Genomic DNA, 12962 nt, shown 5'->3' on the forward strand with positions numbered 1-12962 from the left:
GTTAGTATTTTATTTTTTTTAAAAAATGGTTATTTGGAGTATTTCTTATTTGACACTCAACTTATCTCAGTTTCATCATGTTGGTCCATTTTGTGGTTAACTGGTGTTTTTAGTTGTGACTCTATACACAAATTAGGCCTACATTTTTAAAAGACTTAACCATGGGCTTTGCTAGCTAGTTAATTTAAAATGTTGTATGTGTTACATTTTCATTTATGATAATATTAACGAAATAAGATTAGCAAATTAAAATTAGCATGATGTAAACTTTAGTGTATAACTATACACATAGTCAGTATTAAAAGTTAGTTAATTAGTGATTAATGGACTTCTTAAAAAAATATTTACATTTATTTTTTAATAAAATTAAATATCATATTTATATTTTTATTTTAACCGTTCAACTATATGACATAGTAGTCTGTGTATATAAGGGATAGATTAAATTATAAAGATGAAACTTATATCAGTTTTTACACCGTTTAAAAAAAATAGAACTAGTACCTGAGTATGTATGTGCATTGCACAAAATAAATGTGTAAATTAAATATTTTGAAATATATTATATTTTAAATGTATGATAAATAAATCATATTATGATACTTTTTATTATTAATTATTGATAGCTTTTTTTTAAAAAAATTCAAATTAAAGTAAAAGCTGAAGTTTTAAAAATGATAGATTAAAAGAGATATGAAATCAAGTTAAATTACTCAGATTATATTGAAAGCGTAAGATCATATATAAAATGCATGTTAGAAGCATATTCAAATTTTGAAGATAATGTGTGTAATTGTTTTTGATATTTGATTACAACTTGTTAAATTGTTCCATTGATATGAAAAAACACATATGAGAATATATCATATGCATTCAATGAAAATGAAGTATACTACTTCAATTAGTAAAGGAGTGTATTCAAATGAGAATGGGTGTGAAGGACATTGATATACTTCATTCTCGTTAAATGTATGTGATATATATCCTCTTATGTATGCGCTATATACTTCTATATGATTGGAATATGTTTTCTAATTGTTTTTAAACATATTAACTCCAATTAAAGAAGTCTATTTAAATGGAAAATGAATAAATAAAAAAAATACTTTCCTTGTTCAATATTTCAGATTTGGCAAGTCTAGCTGACATATCCTCAAGCAAAACACAAGTTTTAATTGATTTTTTTTAAATAGTTATTTTCGTTCCTATGTAAATCGTTGACAAATTTTAGTTTTCGAAAGTGTAAAAATGTAACAAATTTATAAGTTTGAAACTTTTAAAATTGCTCCGTATTTAAAATTTATCATAAATCATCATGTATTTGAATAAAAGTATAGATTTTGAAGGATTAAAATATTTGATGAAAGGACTAAATGTATTTAATTTTTTTTTAAAACAAAATTATTTTGTTTGGATTTTAAAAAATATAATATAAAAATAAAAGAAACTAAAAATATAATTAAACAACCAATAAACCCAAAATCGAGTTTTCTAGATAGTCACTTTCTTTTTGTGTGTCAATGATAGAGTGACAATATAATGTTGCATAAAATGAAAAAATAATAATAAAATAATGCGTTATTCTACTTCAAATGCTTGGTTTCTTTCATTTGAACATTTGAAATTGTCTTTGAAATTAAATCTCACTTAATGTTTCCGAACAGACTTGATTCATTTGAGAATATCCTTTTTCGTGAATATTGAAATGGTAAGTTAGTGGGAGTACAGAACACGTATAAAATGCTTAAGCCATAATCTATATTCTATATTAGACATGTAATTCTTTCACTTTATTATGTAGATTTTGAATTTTTCTTTGGTATGTTGAATATATATATATATATATATATATATATATATATATATATATATATATATATATTTCATAAGAATTAAAGACATGATGGAGAAGTTTACAATAATCCTTCCATTCTATTTATCAAATCCGTCAACTATTTATACGTGGGCATAAGGCTCAGGCCGTTTTTTTTTATTTAAAAAAATGTACCTACTTAACATTGAAAATTTAGCTTAATATGCGTACATAAAATTATAAATTATTTACAGTTAGGTTCTAGTCAAATGCTGCTATGCTATGGGTGAAAGCCTATTTTTCTGAATGTTATTACTACTATTAAGTATAGTAAGATATTTTTTTCTTCTTCTCTTCGTTTTGGGAGTGGGAGGTTGTTTTATTTATGTCATGTAAGTTCATAGTTGATGATCAAAGTCAATTAATAAGTTGAGGTCTAGTCAAGTATAGTGTCCAGAAAAGAACCTAACTTTTCTGGCTCATAATCTTCAGAAATTTTAAATTAATCAGTGGCAAATTATGGAATATTCTCAATATAGTGAACCACGAGAGACCGCTATGCTACTTGAGGAATTCAAACTTAATCAAGAGATATAAAAAATAATGGGTAACGAAAGGTTTAAAAGAGTCAGAAAATTCCACCTCTTATCATCAATTCATATGTAAAAAAAAGGTTATCAATGTAAACTTTTCAGCTGGTTCTTGGCAGTTCAAATTCTGGCTTGAAAATGATTGATAAGTTGTTGAGGTCAAAAGCATAATTACATTTCTGAATAAGATTCCCAAACATGTTTTTATGTGTACTCACTTTTGGTAATTTGCTCCTAACTTTGTTTCTTGTCGACTTCCAAATATTGTTATACGCTGAAATTGCTGCCAAAATGTTGGTAGTTTAATTGATACAATAAGAATTGCATTTAACTTAGGCAAAATGCTTTCAAGGGTGGGATAGACTTGCTAGCCCGAAAAATGGTGCATTTGTTATTGGGAAAATGCATTTGATAGAAGGTAAAGGAGAAAAGTTAATTACACTTCTTTACTTTAGATATTATTTGAGTTGTTTTTTTAATTAGAGTTAAAGTTTATTTCAATAATATGTGTATTAAAAATTTTCATTAAAGAATTACCCAAATGATTGAGGTAAAATTTTAATTCTAACTAAAGATCAACACAACAAGCACCTAAGAAATTATATGTAAGTTTTGTCCAAAAGGAAAAATCTGACCTTTGTAAAATACTGTAGGTGAAAGATGTCTCCAAACACAGAAACACTTCCCCTGTTAATTAGCTCTGAATTCATAGTTTTGGATTATATTAAAACCTAAATATTGATTTCACAACCTAAAGGAAATTTACGATATATTGCTTTCCTCTTTAGTCTTCATGATATGGAATTTAAGAGGAAGGAGAATGCATCTTACTTTAATTCTATAATTTTTTTCTTACAACAACATTTTATCACTATTTTTACAATTAAGAGACAAATAAAAAGGAGAAATTATAGGATAAAACGAGTGATATAATATTGAAAAATTAATTAAAAAATGAGTTAGAGTAAAATAAAATATTGTTAAAAGTGTTTATAAAAATAATGTAATTCATTCTATATTTATTTGACTGTTTTAATATACAGTAAAATAATCAAACTGATCACATTAAAAAACCTTTAATGTATAGTCATGTTAAAATGAAGCATCATTATTATTGAGAAAACGAATAAAATCACACATAGAAAAGGACAAATGACAAGTTAGTGATAGAGAACACTTCTCAACCCATTATCCAAAATTTCTGGTAAATAAAAAGTGAAAAGGGTGAGAAAAAAAAACAAGTAGTTTTGCAGCAATAAGACAAATCGCAACAACGTTGAGAGTTTTAGCCAAAATTGTTATGATTGCTAGGGTAGACTCACTGAGAACCAGATAATGCAAGACAAAAAAGCCAACATTGCTCTTGTGAATTTTTGACAACCCTCATTTGCCATTGAAGATATATATATATATATAATCATATTGATCGAATGACACATAGCTGAAGAATCAAATCATTGAAAATGTTCAGCAATAATAGGAACGAATCACTTCTATGACTTCATTCAATTTCTTGTTTGCGAGTAAAACCAAATCTATGAATAGCTTCAAGTCTTCAACAATAATTATATAAGCAAGAAAACGGTTGAAGCAATTTGATTTCATATCTTTATTTATGTTTTCATCTATTATTGTACGTACGGAAGATGAACCGCTTAATATCAATTGCTTATCATCAAGCTGCTTTATAATTAGTAATCAGATGAGTGAGATTTTGAGTTAAACTCCAGAGATTAAGGTGTCTTTTGCTTTGGGTTGAAAACACTTCGACGTACGTTTACTGCTGACCAGCTTGCACTTCTTGTTTGTCTCTCTAGAGAAACATTGGAATGAAAAACAAATATATCCAAAGTGAGCCTAATCTAATTAAACTTGATTACTAGCAAACACGAAGATCAATTAGAATGAGATTGTTATAATTTAATTGGTAATTTTGGATTTAAGATTGTCTCGAGTAAAAGATATATTTGATCTACCTAAAAAAAGCAATTAAACTTGATTTTAGACAATCTTCATTTTATAAAATTGATTTTTGATTAAAATTAAATTTAATGTAAACTTAAATTATTTTTAAAACCTTCTTACTTCTAGTCAAATATGTGTTTAGGAATAAAAGCAAAATTAGTTTTGATACAATCAAATATCTATTTGGCTTAAATGTATTTTTGGAGAAATTATTGTTATAAAAAATTGTGTTGTCTTTCATTTACATTTTATCAAAAAGCTTTATTCTTTATTGTTTTAATCATTTATTGAATTTGGAGAAGGGGGCTATTTTGAAAATATTCTCAACAAGATATTACCCTTGCTCCTATATATTTCAATGTACAAGAGAGAATTAGAGTTACATAGTACTTTTGGTAAGAAAAAAAAAAAGTTTTGTATGTCGATATTTTTTTTCTCTAAATTATTAAACTGATATCCTTTAAAAAAAAAACTAAGATGTATCGAAGTTGCTAGATGACTAAACAAGAAGTACTCCCAAAGTGACAATCTTTAAATATTTATTTGATTTTTGTTATATTATTATAAAAAAAATAAGAATCAACTCCCGCAAAGCTTACTCCTTTATTATTATTATTATTATCATTATTATTATTATTATATATTTTTAGTTTCGTTTTTATTTAATGCCAAAAGAAATTAGATGGGTGTGAAACATAAGCCCAACTTCAGCTGGGCCAGAGCCCAACTCTAACTTAATTAAAATGGATCATTAGAGTATAGTATTGTGTAACGTTGTGGCATGAGATAATGTTACTCTCACACACCCTGCTAACTTGCATGTTTACCCTTTTTTTAAAAACAGTCACTATTATACATAATAAAAATATCATTATATATATATATATAATTGCTTATACCCATAAATACTTATACATTACAAAGACTACTGAATAATTATATTGTATTATATTTTTAAATTTTAAGTATTTATTTGATACTTATACATATACCATTTTTACATATTAATCTCTATATTAAAAAAATTTCTACATTTGATTCCACTTTTTAATTTATTTTGATCCCTACTATCCAAATCCATAGACATCAAAACAAGTTAAAAAAATATGTATAAGAATTAAAAGTCTAAAACAAGCAATTTCTAAAACCTAAAATGTAAAAAATGTATACATTTCAAACTAAACAAACAAGTAGTTCACCCTGTTGATAAAGAGCAAATTTATATCTTTAAAATATGTGTGGATTTGATTCCTATTGTGGATGTAAGGACCTTATTAATGAGTAATCTGTCAATGTTATTTGAGTCTTGAGGCCTTTCATAGTTAACCTAAACTTTTATTTTTTATTTTTTTAAAAACTAAACAAACAAGAAATTGAATATTTTTCTTAATAAAATTAAACCGAAAAAGTGGGCCGAGTCTGACAAAACTTAGGCCCAAGGATGACAACAAAACAACCCTTAAATGGGTGACAAGCAACAACAATCCTGAGTTTGAGTGAAACCCTAGCTAGCCACAATGCAGATATTCGTGAAAACCCTAACGGGGAAGACGATAACCCTAGAGGTAGAGTCTTCGGACACGATCGACAATGTGAAGGCGAAGATCCAGGACAAGGAGGGCATCCCGCCGGATCAGCAGCGCCTGATCTTCGCCGGAAAGCAGCTGGAGGACGGGCGCACCCTTGCCGACTACAACATCCAGAAGGAGTCCACCCTCCACCTCGTCCTCCGCCTCCGCGGCGGCGCCAAGAAGCGCAAGAAGAAGACCTACACCAAGCCCAAGAAGATCAAGCACAAGCACAAGAAGGTCAAGCTCGCCCTCCTCCAGTTCTACAAGGTCGACGACTCCGGCAAGCTCCAGAGGCTCCGCAAGGAGTGCCCCAATGCCGAATGTGGCGCCGGGACCTTCATGGCCAACCACTTCGACCGCCACTACTGTGGCAAGTGCGGATTGACCTATGTTTACCAGAAATCTGAAGCTTAGGATTGTTTTCCATTTGTTTCTGAATTTTGGAATTTTATTTTAGTATAATACTGTTTTTTTTTGGGGTCGCATATTTATTATTATGACTGCCTAAATGATCTGCCTTTTCATATTATTATGACTGCTTAAATCTTGATGCATTATTTTTTGAATTTGATTTTAATTTTGAAATGAAGTGAGTGATTTATGACTGAATTTACGAAATTTGATGGAAATTTATAGGTAAAATCAGTTTTACTTTATCGATAACTTAATGTTAGTATCTTTACTAAATAAATAAGGAAATTTGAAAATTATTAATTCTGATACTTTAACCCATGGGGTTTTGTTTTGAACGCATATGTTTTCTATTCTTAAGCAATTACATAAGGATCGAGTGCGTATTATGGATTCTTTCTTGTGTTCAATTATGTAGTATAACAACGTTCTAGGTACATCAGGAGTGTGAATTATGAAATGAATATAGTGATATTGAGAGGCTGACTTCAGTTGCATTTGTTGCTAAATGCAGCAATTTTTTATGCAAAATGGCGAAGCATTTTGAGCATTCTTGTGAGGCAAGTATTGATGAAGAGAAATGTTGTGTTTCATAATAAAATCCTTCTAAAAGATTAGACGGTGGCTGGTTGATTCACAGTATGTTAAAAGGCACAAATAATGGACACAGATTTAGTTCGCAGCTAACATAATAAGATCCATTCATTATACTTCATGAAATGTGAACCTCTTCCTTCTATCTGCAACTGTGCGGAACTTGACCAATCCTGGTTTAAACTTTTCATCCTCGTTTATAACAACAAATCAAAAGAGTGCTACAACAATTAATTCTCACAAGCTAAATAAACATGATCCAACCAAACCATCACGCATTCGGATAATCTCTTCTCTTTCCCTCAGAGGCACCAAATAATACAAAGAAAAGCCCACACAATAAAAATACCTAAAAAGGCAAGAAAGGACCACATTGGGGATAGACTTAGTTGAATCACTTCAATTTACATTTTACTTGTTTTATTTTGCAACCTCCTAACATACCTACTACACAACCTATACTTATACCTATGGCGTTGTACGACAGAATGAATAATAGGGAGATATCTGAGGATACTGTTGGTTGGAGATTCATCTCCCAATATAGATATACACAACAGATCCCTGCAATCTACAGCATCACCATTTCTGTAGTTTTAGGATGTTCTATCTGATGGTGCAAGCTCATTTTTATCAGAATTGAGATTGATAGTGGACTGTGATTCGTCAGTTGATGCAACCTCATCCTGTTGATTCTCATCTTTCTTTGAATTCAAAAACCGACCTCCACATCCTCTTGCTCTTCTCAGTGCATGCAAATGTCGAGATTCATGCAAGTATGGCTGAAACATTTGTTTAAGGATCAAGTAAATCCATGAAGGATGCATGGAAGTTTGTGAGTCAAACAAATCCATGTAGGCACACACAAAAATATCAACATCTAGAAGTTAGCAGCTAACAACACAACTTCCAGGAACCTTCTTCCCTTCGTTTTCCTTTTTTAACAATTAGTTTTTCTTAATCATCTTTTCGCATTATTAAAGAGGAACATGAGAACAGATAGGGGTAGGGATATACCTTCCGATTCCTTGCAGCCTTTTTTTCTGATTCAGCTTTAGCACGGGACTGTCTGCGTCTTAATATACCATGATACTGTTTTGCATTGACAAACACAGGCTCCTCAACTGTATCAGTTGGCAAAGGAACACCTGCTTGTTGAATTCCCATTAACTGAAGGTGGACCTGGCACAGGAAACGATTCAATAGTGAGGAACATAACAAGAAACACTATATTGCAAACATCAACAACAAAAGATTAGAATGAACCATTGGATTTCCACCATAGGGTTGTGGGGGATAAGTTTGTGCATCATAGGGAGCAAAGATACTTCTGTAGTATGGATCTGGATATGGGTAAGTGGGCGGTACCTTCAATTAGATACACCAAGCAACAAAAATCAGTAAAGTTCAAACACAGTTTATTTTCTAAAATATGACAGGACAGAAAAACCAACAGCAATGAGATAAGAAAATCCAGGAGGGCCAATGGGACAAAGAAGTAATTCAATTGCCTGACCAAGTCTGAGCGGCCACTTCTTACTTCTTTATATTACATCAACATAACATGATAACAACTGGCACCAGTACTTGCTCAGGCAATCATTCACTAACCTTCAATTGTCAGGTAAAAAAAACTAGGGTTATTTAAAAAGAAAATAATTTCATCATCAAACAAAACCTCCAAGGAAAACAGCAAAATTCGGACAAAACTTCATTATTTGATGACATCAAAAGGCTGAGCCTATGACCAATACAAAACAAAACATTCCTAAGCATTTACTGAGATACCAGCTCCAATGAGAGCACTGAGGATGGCAAACCAAAACATATATTGTTTACTAAGACAATGATAAGATGGCCCATTAAAATGTGAAGTTCATACCACAGCATGCCCAGTTCCAAGCTGTGAAGGTGTTGCATACTGAACATTCTGAGTAGCAATACCTGCATAAGAAATTCCATTTGCAGATAAAGGCTCCATTTGTGATTCCGACTGCTGCTGGTCATCAGCTTCATTATCTAGACACCAATGAGTTGAATAACTTCAGGATTAGCCATTACTTCTGTACATTTTTTTGGGGGGTGATTGGACTAGTCAAATGCATCACTTTAAGAAAAACACCACTTTAGATAGCATGGCAGACTAACTCAAAAAAATAAAAAAATATTAAGATAAATAATTGAAAGTCAACCAAATAGGGCCACGAAGCTAAGCAAGAAATAATTTTCTACTCATGTACCATAACCAGAATGCAGAAGCATCTACTCCACTCGGAACACAAAAGCTCCAGATCAATGTTTAGTTACGAGTTCTAAAAGAAACAGAAGATGCTGAATATATTTAGTTTGGAAGAAACAAAGAGAAAAAAGGGATATTCTTTGAATGGAACTTTATGCCCAATCTGTCAGTTTGAAAGGGATGTATGTTCAGTTTGTAAGTTTTAAGAGAAACAGAGGCTGCCGAAAATATTTAGTTTCAAACAAACAGAAGAGAAAGGGATATTCTTTGAATGGAACTTTTATGCCTAATCTGTCAAATAAAGTGAGCTTTTATAATTTCTTCTTTGTAATTTACTTATTTTATTTTCTTTGGGCATGAAGTGAGGCTTTATTGGGGGGAGAAGGTACGAGTTAGTGGTTTGTTTAGGATGTTGAAGATTTATTATTCATGCACACTACTTTGGTTAAAAGATAACTTACGCTGCTACAGAGTAAAGAACAGGAGTTTGTGTTGTTTCAAATTCCTTCAATCTTAAACTAACGACTTTCAGTCATTTAAAATCACTGAAGGACAGCTATTCAATACAGCAATAAAAAAGAATAGAGATATCTAAATAAAAATAAGAGAAGAAAAAAGGAGAGAAAATAAACAGAATTTAATTAATAATAAATTGCAGAACAAGAAATAGACAGACTGTAAAACTGAGAACATATACTACTGAATCCAGTAATACAGTGAGAATCTCACGAAGTAATCCAGTAAGAATTGTACACCATAAGTAAAAATAGTAGCCCATAAAAACAGAATTTGCAATTTGCTTAATATTAATAAATAGAGATAGTGTAATTAATTTTTCTCAGCAACCACAAAAAAAAATTATCTTAGTTTTTACTTAGTTATTATACAGAGGGCGAGCCCTGGTGCAGTGGTAAAGTTGTGCCTTGGTGACCTGTTGGTCATGGGTTCGAATCCGGAAACAGCCTCTTTGTATATGTAAGGGTAAGGCTGCGTACAACATCCCTCCCCCATACCTTCGCATAGCGAAGAGCCTCTGGGCAATGGGGTACGAAGAAACTTGGGAAAAAAAAGAATTTAGGGTTAATTTCTGTACATCCTGCAATTATTAGCTTTTTATATATGTTAGGGATTTATTGTTTACTAACATCATTTTCTCTGGCATTTTTCCAACGAAAAAACAGATGAACAGACAGGGAATTAGATAAAGAAGATATGTTTCAATTTCTAGATGAATATTAATAAGATATTCAAATTCCAACCCCAATTCCATCCTGCACAGGTGTACCTTTCATTGAGAGACAAAAAGCTTCAAATAGACATTTATGCTTCAATAGTTTTAGGAAAATATTTATAAGCATTATTTTATGCACATTATTACAGCTCAGCACTTCACACCATAATCTTTTAGAATATAGATTTCATATTCACATTATATTTGTCAAGGGTGACATTCTTACTCAAACAAACAGAAAATAAAAACAATATGGTAGTAGGTCAGAAAGGTAACTATTGCATGAATTGGCCAAAATTAAAATGAATGTCAAATAGGCTAACAAGGGACTAGCTAAAATTAGAACAAATAAGTTCCAAAGTTGAGTTTATGAAATATAAAATAATAGGTTTAAGGCTTGAAATAAGACAATATGTGGGTCTCCCTAGGTACTCCCCATCCTTCTAAATAGTCTTCCACCATGTCCTTTTTGTCTCGTCATCTCTTTTTAAAGGGGCATATTCAGCAATACCACAATACCACATTTACAAGGACCAATGTAGGTCATCATCCATTCGTCTTACATTCCCAAGCCATCTTGAATGGTTTTCCATCTCAACTTTGCCCACTCATCAATGACAACATTCCTGATTTTTGTGCCATTTTGATTGCAGCTCAATACCCAGATTTCAGTCCACTCATCATTGCAAGTCTAGCTGCAATTCAATAAAACTTTCACCGTAGCACATAAGTTCTGGCGAACACCCTAGTATCACCACAACTATTGCATTTAGAATGCATGTCAAGGTGATCATTTCTGTTGAACAAATGTTCTTACATGGGTGATCAAATCAGACAACAAACCATGAAATTCTCCCATAAATTGTATACTACTGAGAAATAAATGTTATGCACTTATAACAAATTAAAAAGGTAGCTTAAAAGATAATTGGAAAAGGGTTTTTTCAATGTAAATACCTGAGAGGTCATGAGTAGAAGTCATGATTTCCTGATTTACATGCAATACAGTGTCCCAATCTGGAAGCAGAACACATAGTTAATAAAACTCAAGAAGTTATCTTTTGGATATTATATGTTAAAACATAGATGTAGGCATAAAACAAAAATAAATTCCATTTACATACAACATCACAGGTCTTATAGTTGTGACTTGTGAGGTAAAATTTCCCCTTAAGATTAAGTCGTGCCTTTCTATCTCAAACAACACTTAAGGCACACTTCAATTTTGTCTACCCCATTTGAATCCTATGGTCTACATTCCCCTTTAATTCTCCATCATTTTGTATGAAGAACTCAAGATAGCTTAACCATGTGACTTGTGGTTAGGCATGGTCTCCAATTTTCACCCAAGGTAGAAATGAAGTGCCTCCCACAGTCCCACTAAACTTATAGTCAATCATTTACTGTACCGCCAATTACTGCAGCCAAGGGAGTAGAGAGCATACAAGTAATTCAATTTTCATATTCTATGGATTATTAAAAGAGTCCACTAAAAGGGTCTGCAGAAGACAATTCAATTGTATATCAAATTGATTTAGAAACACCTATTAATCATAGCTCTAAGAATAGGATTTGGGGGACAAACATAAGGATTTTGGATTGGAATATAATGGAACCACCAAAATAAACTACTAATCCATTTAAGATATGATAAAATTTAATTAAAACAACAAATCAAGGAAAAGGGTTGTTTAACCTATCCAATGTAAAAAAATTGACACTATTCCTCATTTTGAGGTTTAACCTAACATCTTAAATTCAGTGCATAACCATCTCCTAAAATCACATCTGAATACCATTTTAATTATGCAGACCCATATTCACAACTAACCAAGTTACCAAGCTGGTAATTATAAATTTGCAAGCTACCTTTTCCAATTCTTAGCCCAATAGTAAAACCATAGGATTCAAATTCAAAGACTCGTAAGCATAACCAACCAATAATACAAAGAAAGAAGTTCAAATCAAGCTAGCAAGCACAACTTATATATTTATACACACACCTACACACATAAATTCCTTGTTACCAATCCGATTCGAAGGACAATAATGAATAGCATGGCTCGGAAAAACAGTAACCAAAGGCAGAAACAAAAGATTCGAAACTGGGAAAGGGAGGTTTTCGGTTACAGAGCAGTCGAAGAAGAGAAAGAAAGTGGTGTAGTTCGTTAATTGAACTGAAGTGTTGCTGCAAAAAACAGTAACAGAACAATAGTGAGAAAGGAGAAGAGAGTGTTTCTTACAACTTAGGACTGTGTTGTGTTGTGTTGTGTTGTGTTGTGTCGTAGCTGCCACCTATCCACACCACACCCACCCACACAAATAAAGGCAAACTTAACTGACTTCGTAATTTCTAAAAGGGTAAAGTAGGTATTTGGTGTCTCTAAAATATGTGAAATTTGAAAGTGGGTTTTCCACTTTAAACTTTTAATATATTACGGTTTGTAAGTATTAACTCTGTTAATGAATTTACTTAAAGCCTCTATGCAACAATTGTAATGAAATCAAATTATTTTAGGGACCAATTTTGGATTTCACAAATTTTACA

The 12962-nt window shown here is 31.4% G+C and overlaps 2 protein-coding genes across 6 annotated transcripts; one reads left to right on the forward strand and one right to left on the reverse strand.

The window, feature by feature from the left end:
* The first annotated feature begins 5836 nt into the window (after positions 1-5836).
* LOC114367375 (ubiquitin-40S ribosomal protein S27a-like) lies at positions 5837-6539 on the forward strand. Its single transcript, XM_028324547.1, has one exon. It carries the CDS (start codon positions 5886-5888, stop codon positions 6351-6353), a length of 468 nt encoding a protein of 155 aa, XP_028180348.1. The 5' UTR covers positions 5837-5885; the 3' UTR covers positions 6354-6539.
* A 568-nt stretch (positions 6540-7107) lies between these two features.
* LOC114367374 (nuclear transcription factor Y subunit A-7-like) lies at positions 7108-12753 on the reverse strand. 5 transcript variants are annotated; one of them, XM_028324544.1, is made up of 6 exons: positions 12658-12753; positions 11372-11431; positions 8889-8963; positions 8211-8312; positions 7962-8126; positions 7108-7726 (listed from the first exon to the last, which is right to left on the reverse strand). In XM_028324544.1, exons 2-6 carry the CDS (start codon positions 11381-11383, stop codon positions 7541-7543), a joined length of 540 nt encoding a protein of 179 aa, XP_028180345.1. In that variant the 5' UTR covers positions 11384-11431; positions 12658-12753; the 3' UTR covers positions 7108-7540. The 5 variants fall into 5 exon arrangements, with proteins under 5 accessions (XP_028180345.1, XP_028180343.1, XP_028180346.1 ...); XM_028324542.1 differs by having other exon boundaries at positions 8827-8963; XM_028324545.1 differs by lacking the exon at positions 12658-12753 and adding an exon at positions 12418-12645.
* Positions 12754-12962: the final 209 nt, after the last annotated feature.

This window comes from Glycine soja, chromosome 9, assembly GCF_004193775.1.
Source record: "Glycine soja cultivar W05 chromosome 9, ASM419377v2, whole genome shotgun sequence".
In the NCBI taxonomy this organism is placed as follows: domain Eukaryota; kingdom Viridiplantae; phylum Streptophyta; class Magnoliopsida; order Fabales; family Fabaceae; genus Glycine; species Glycine soja.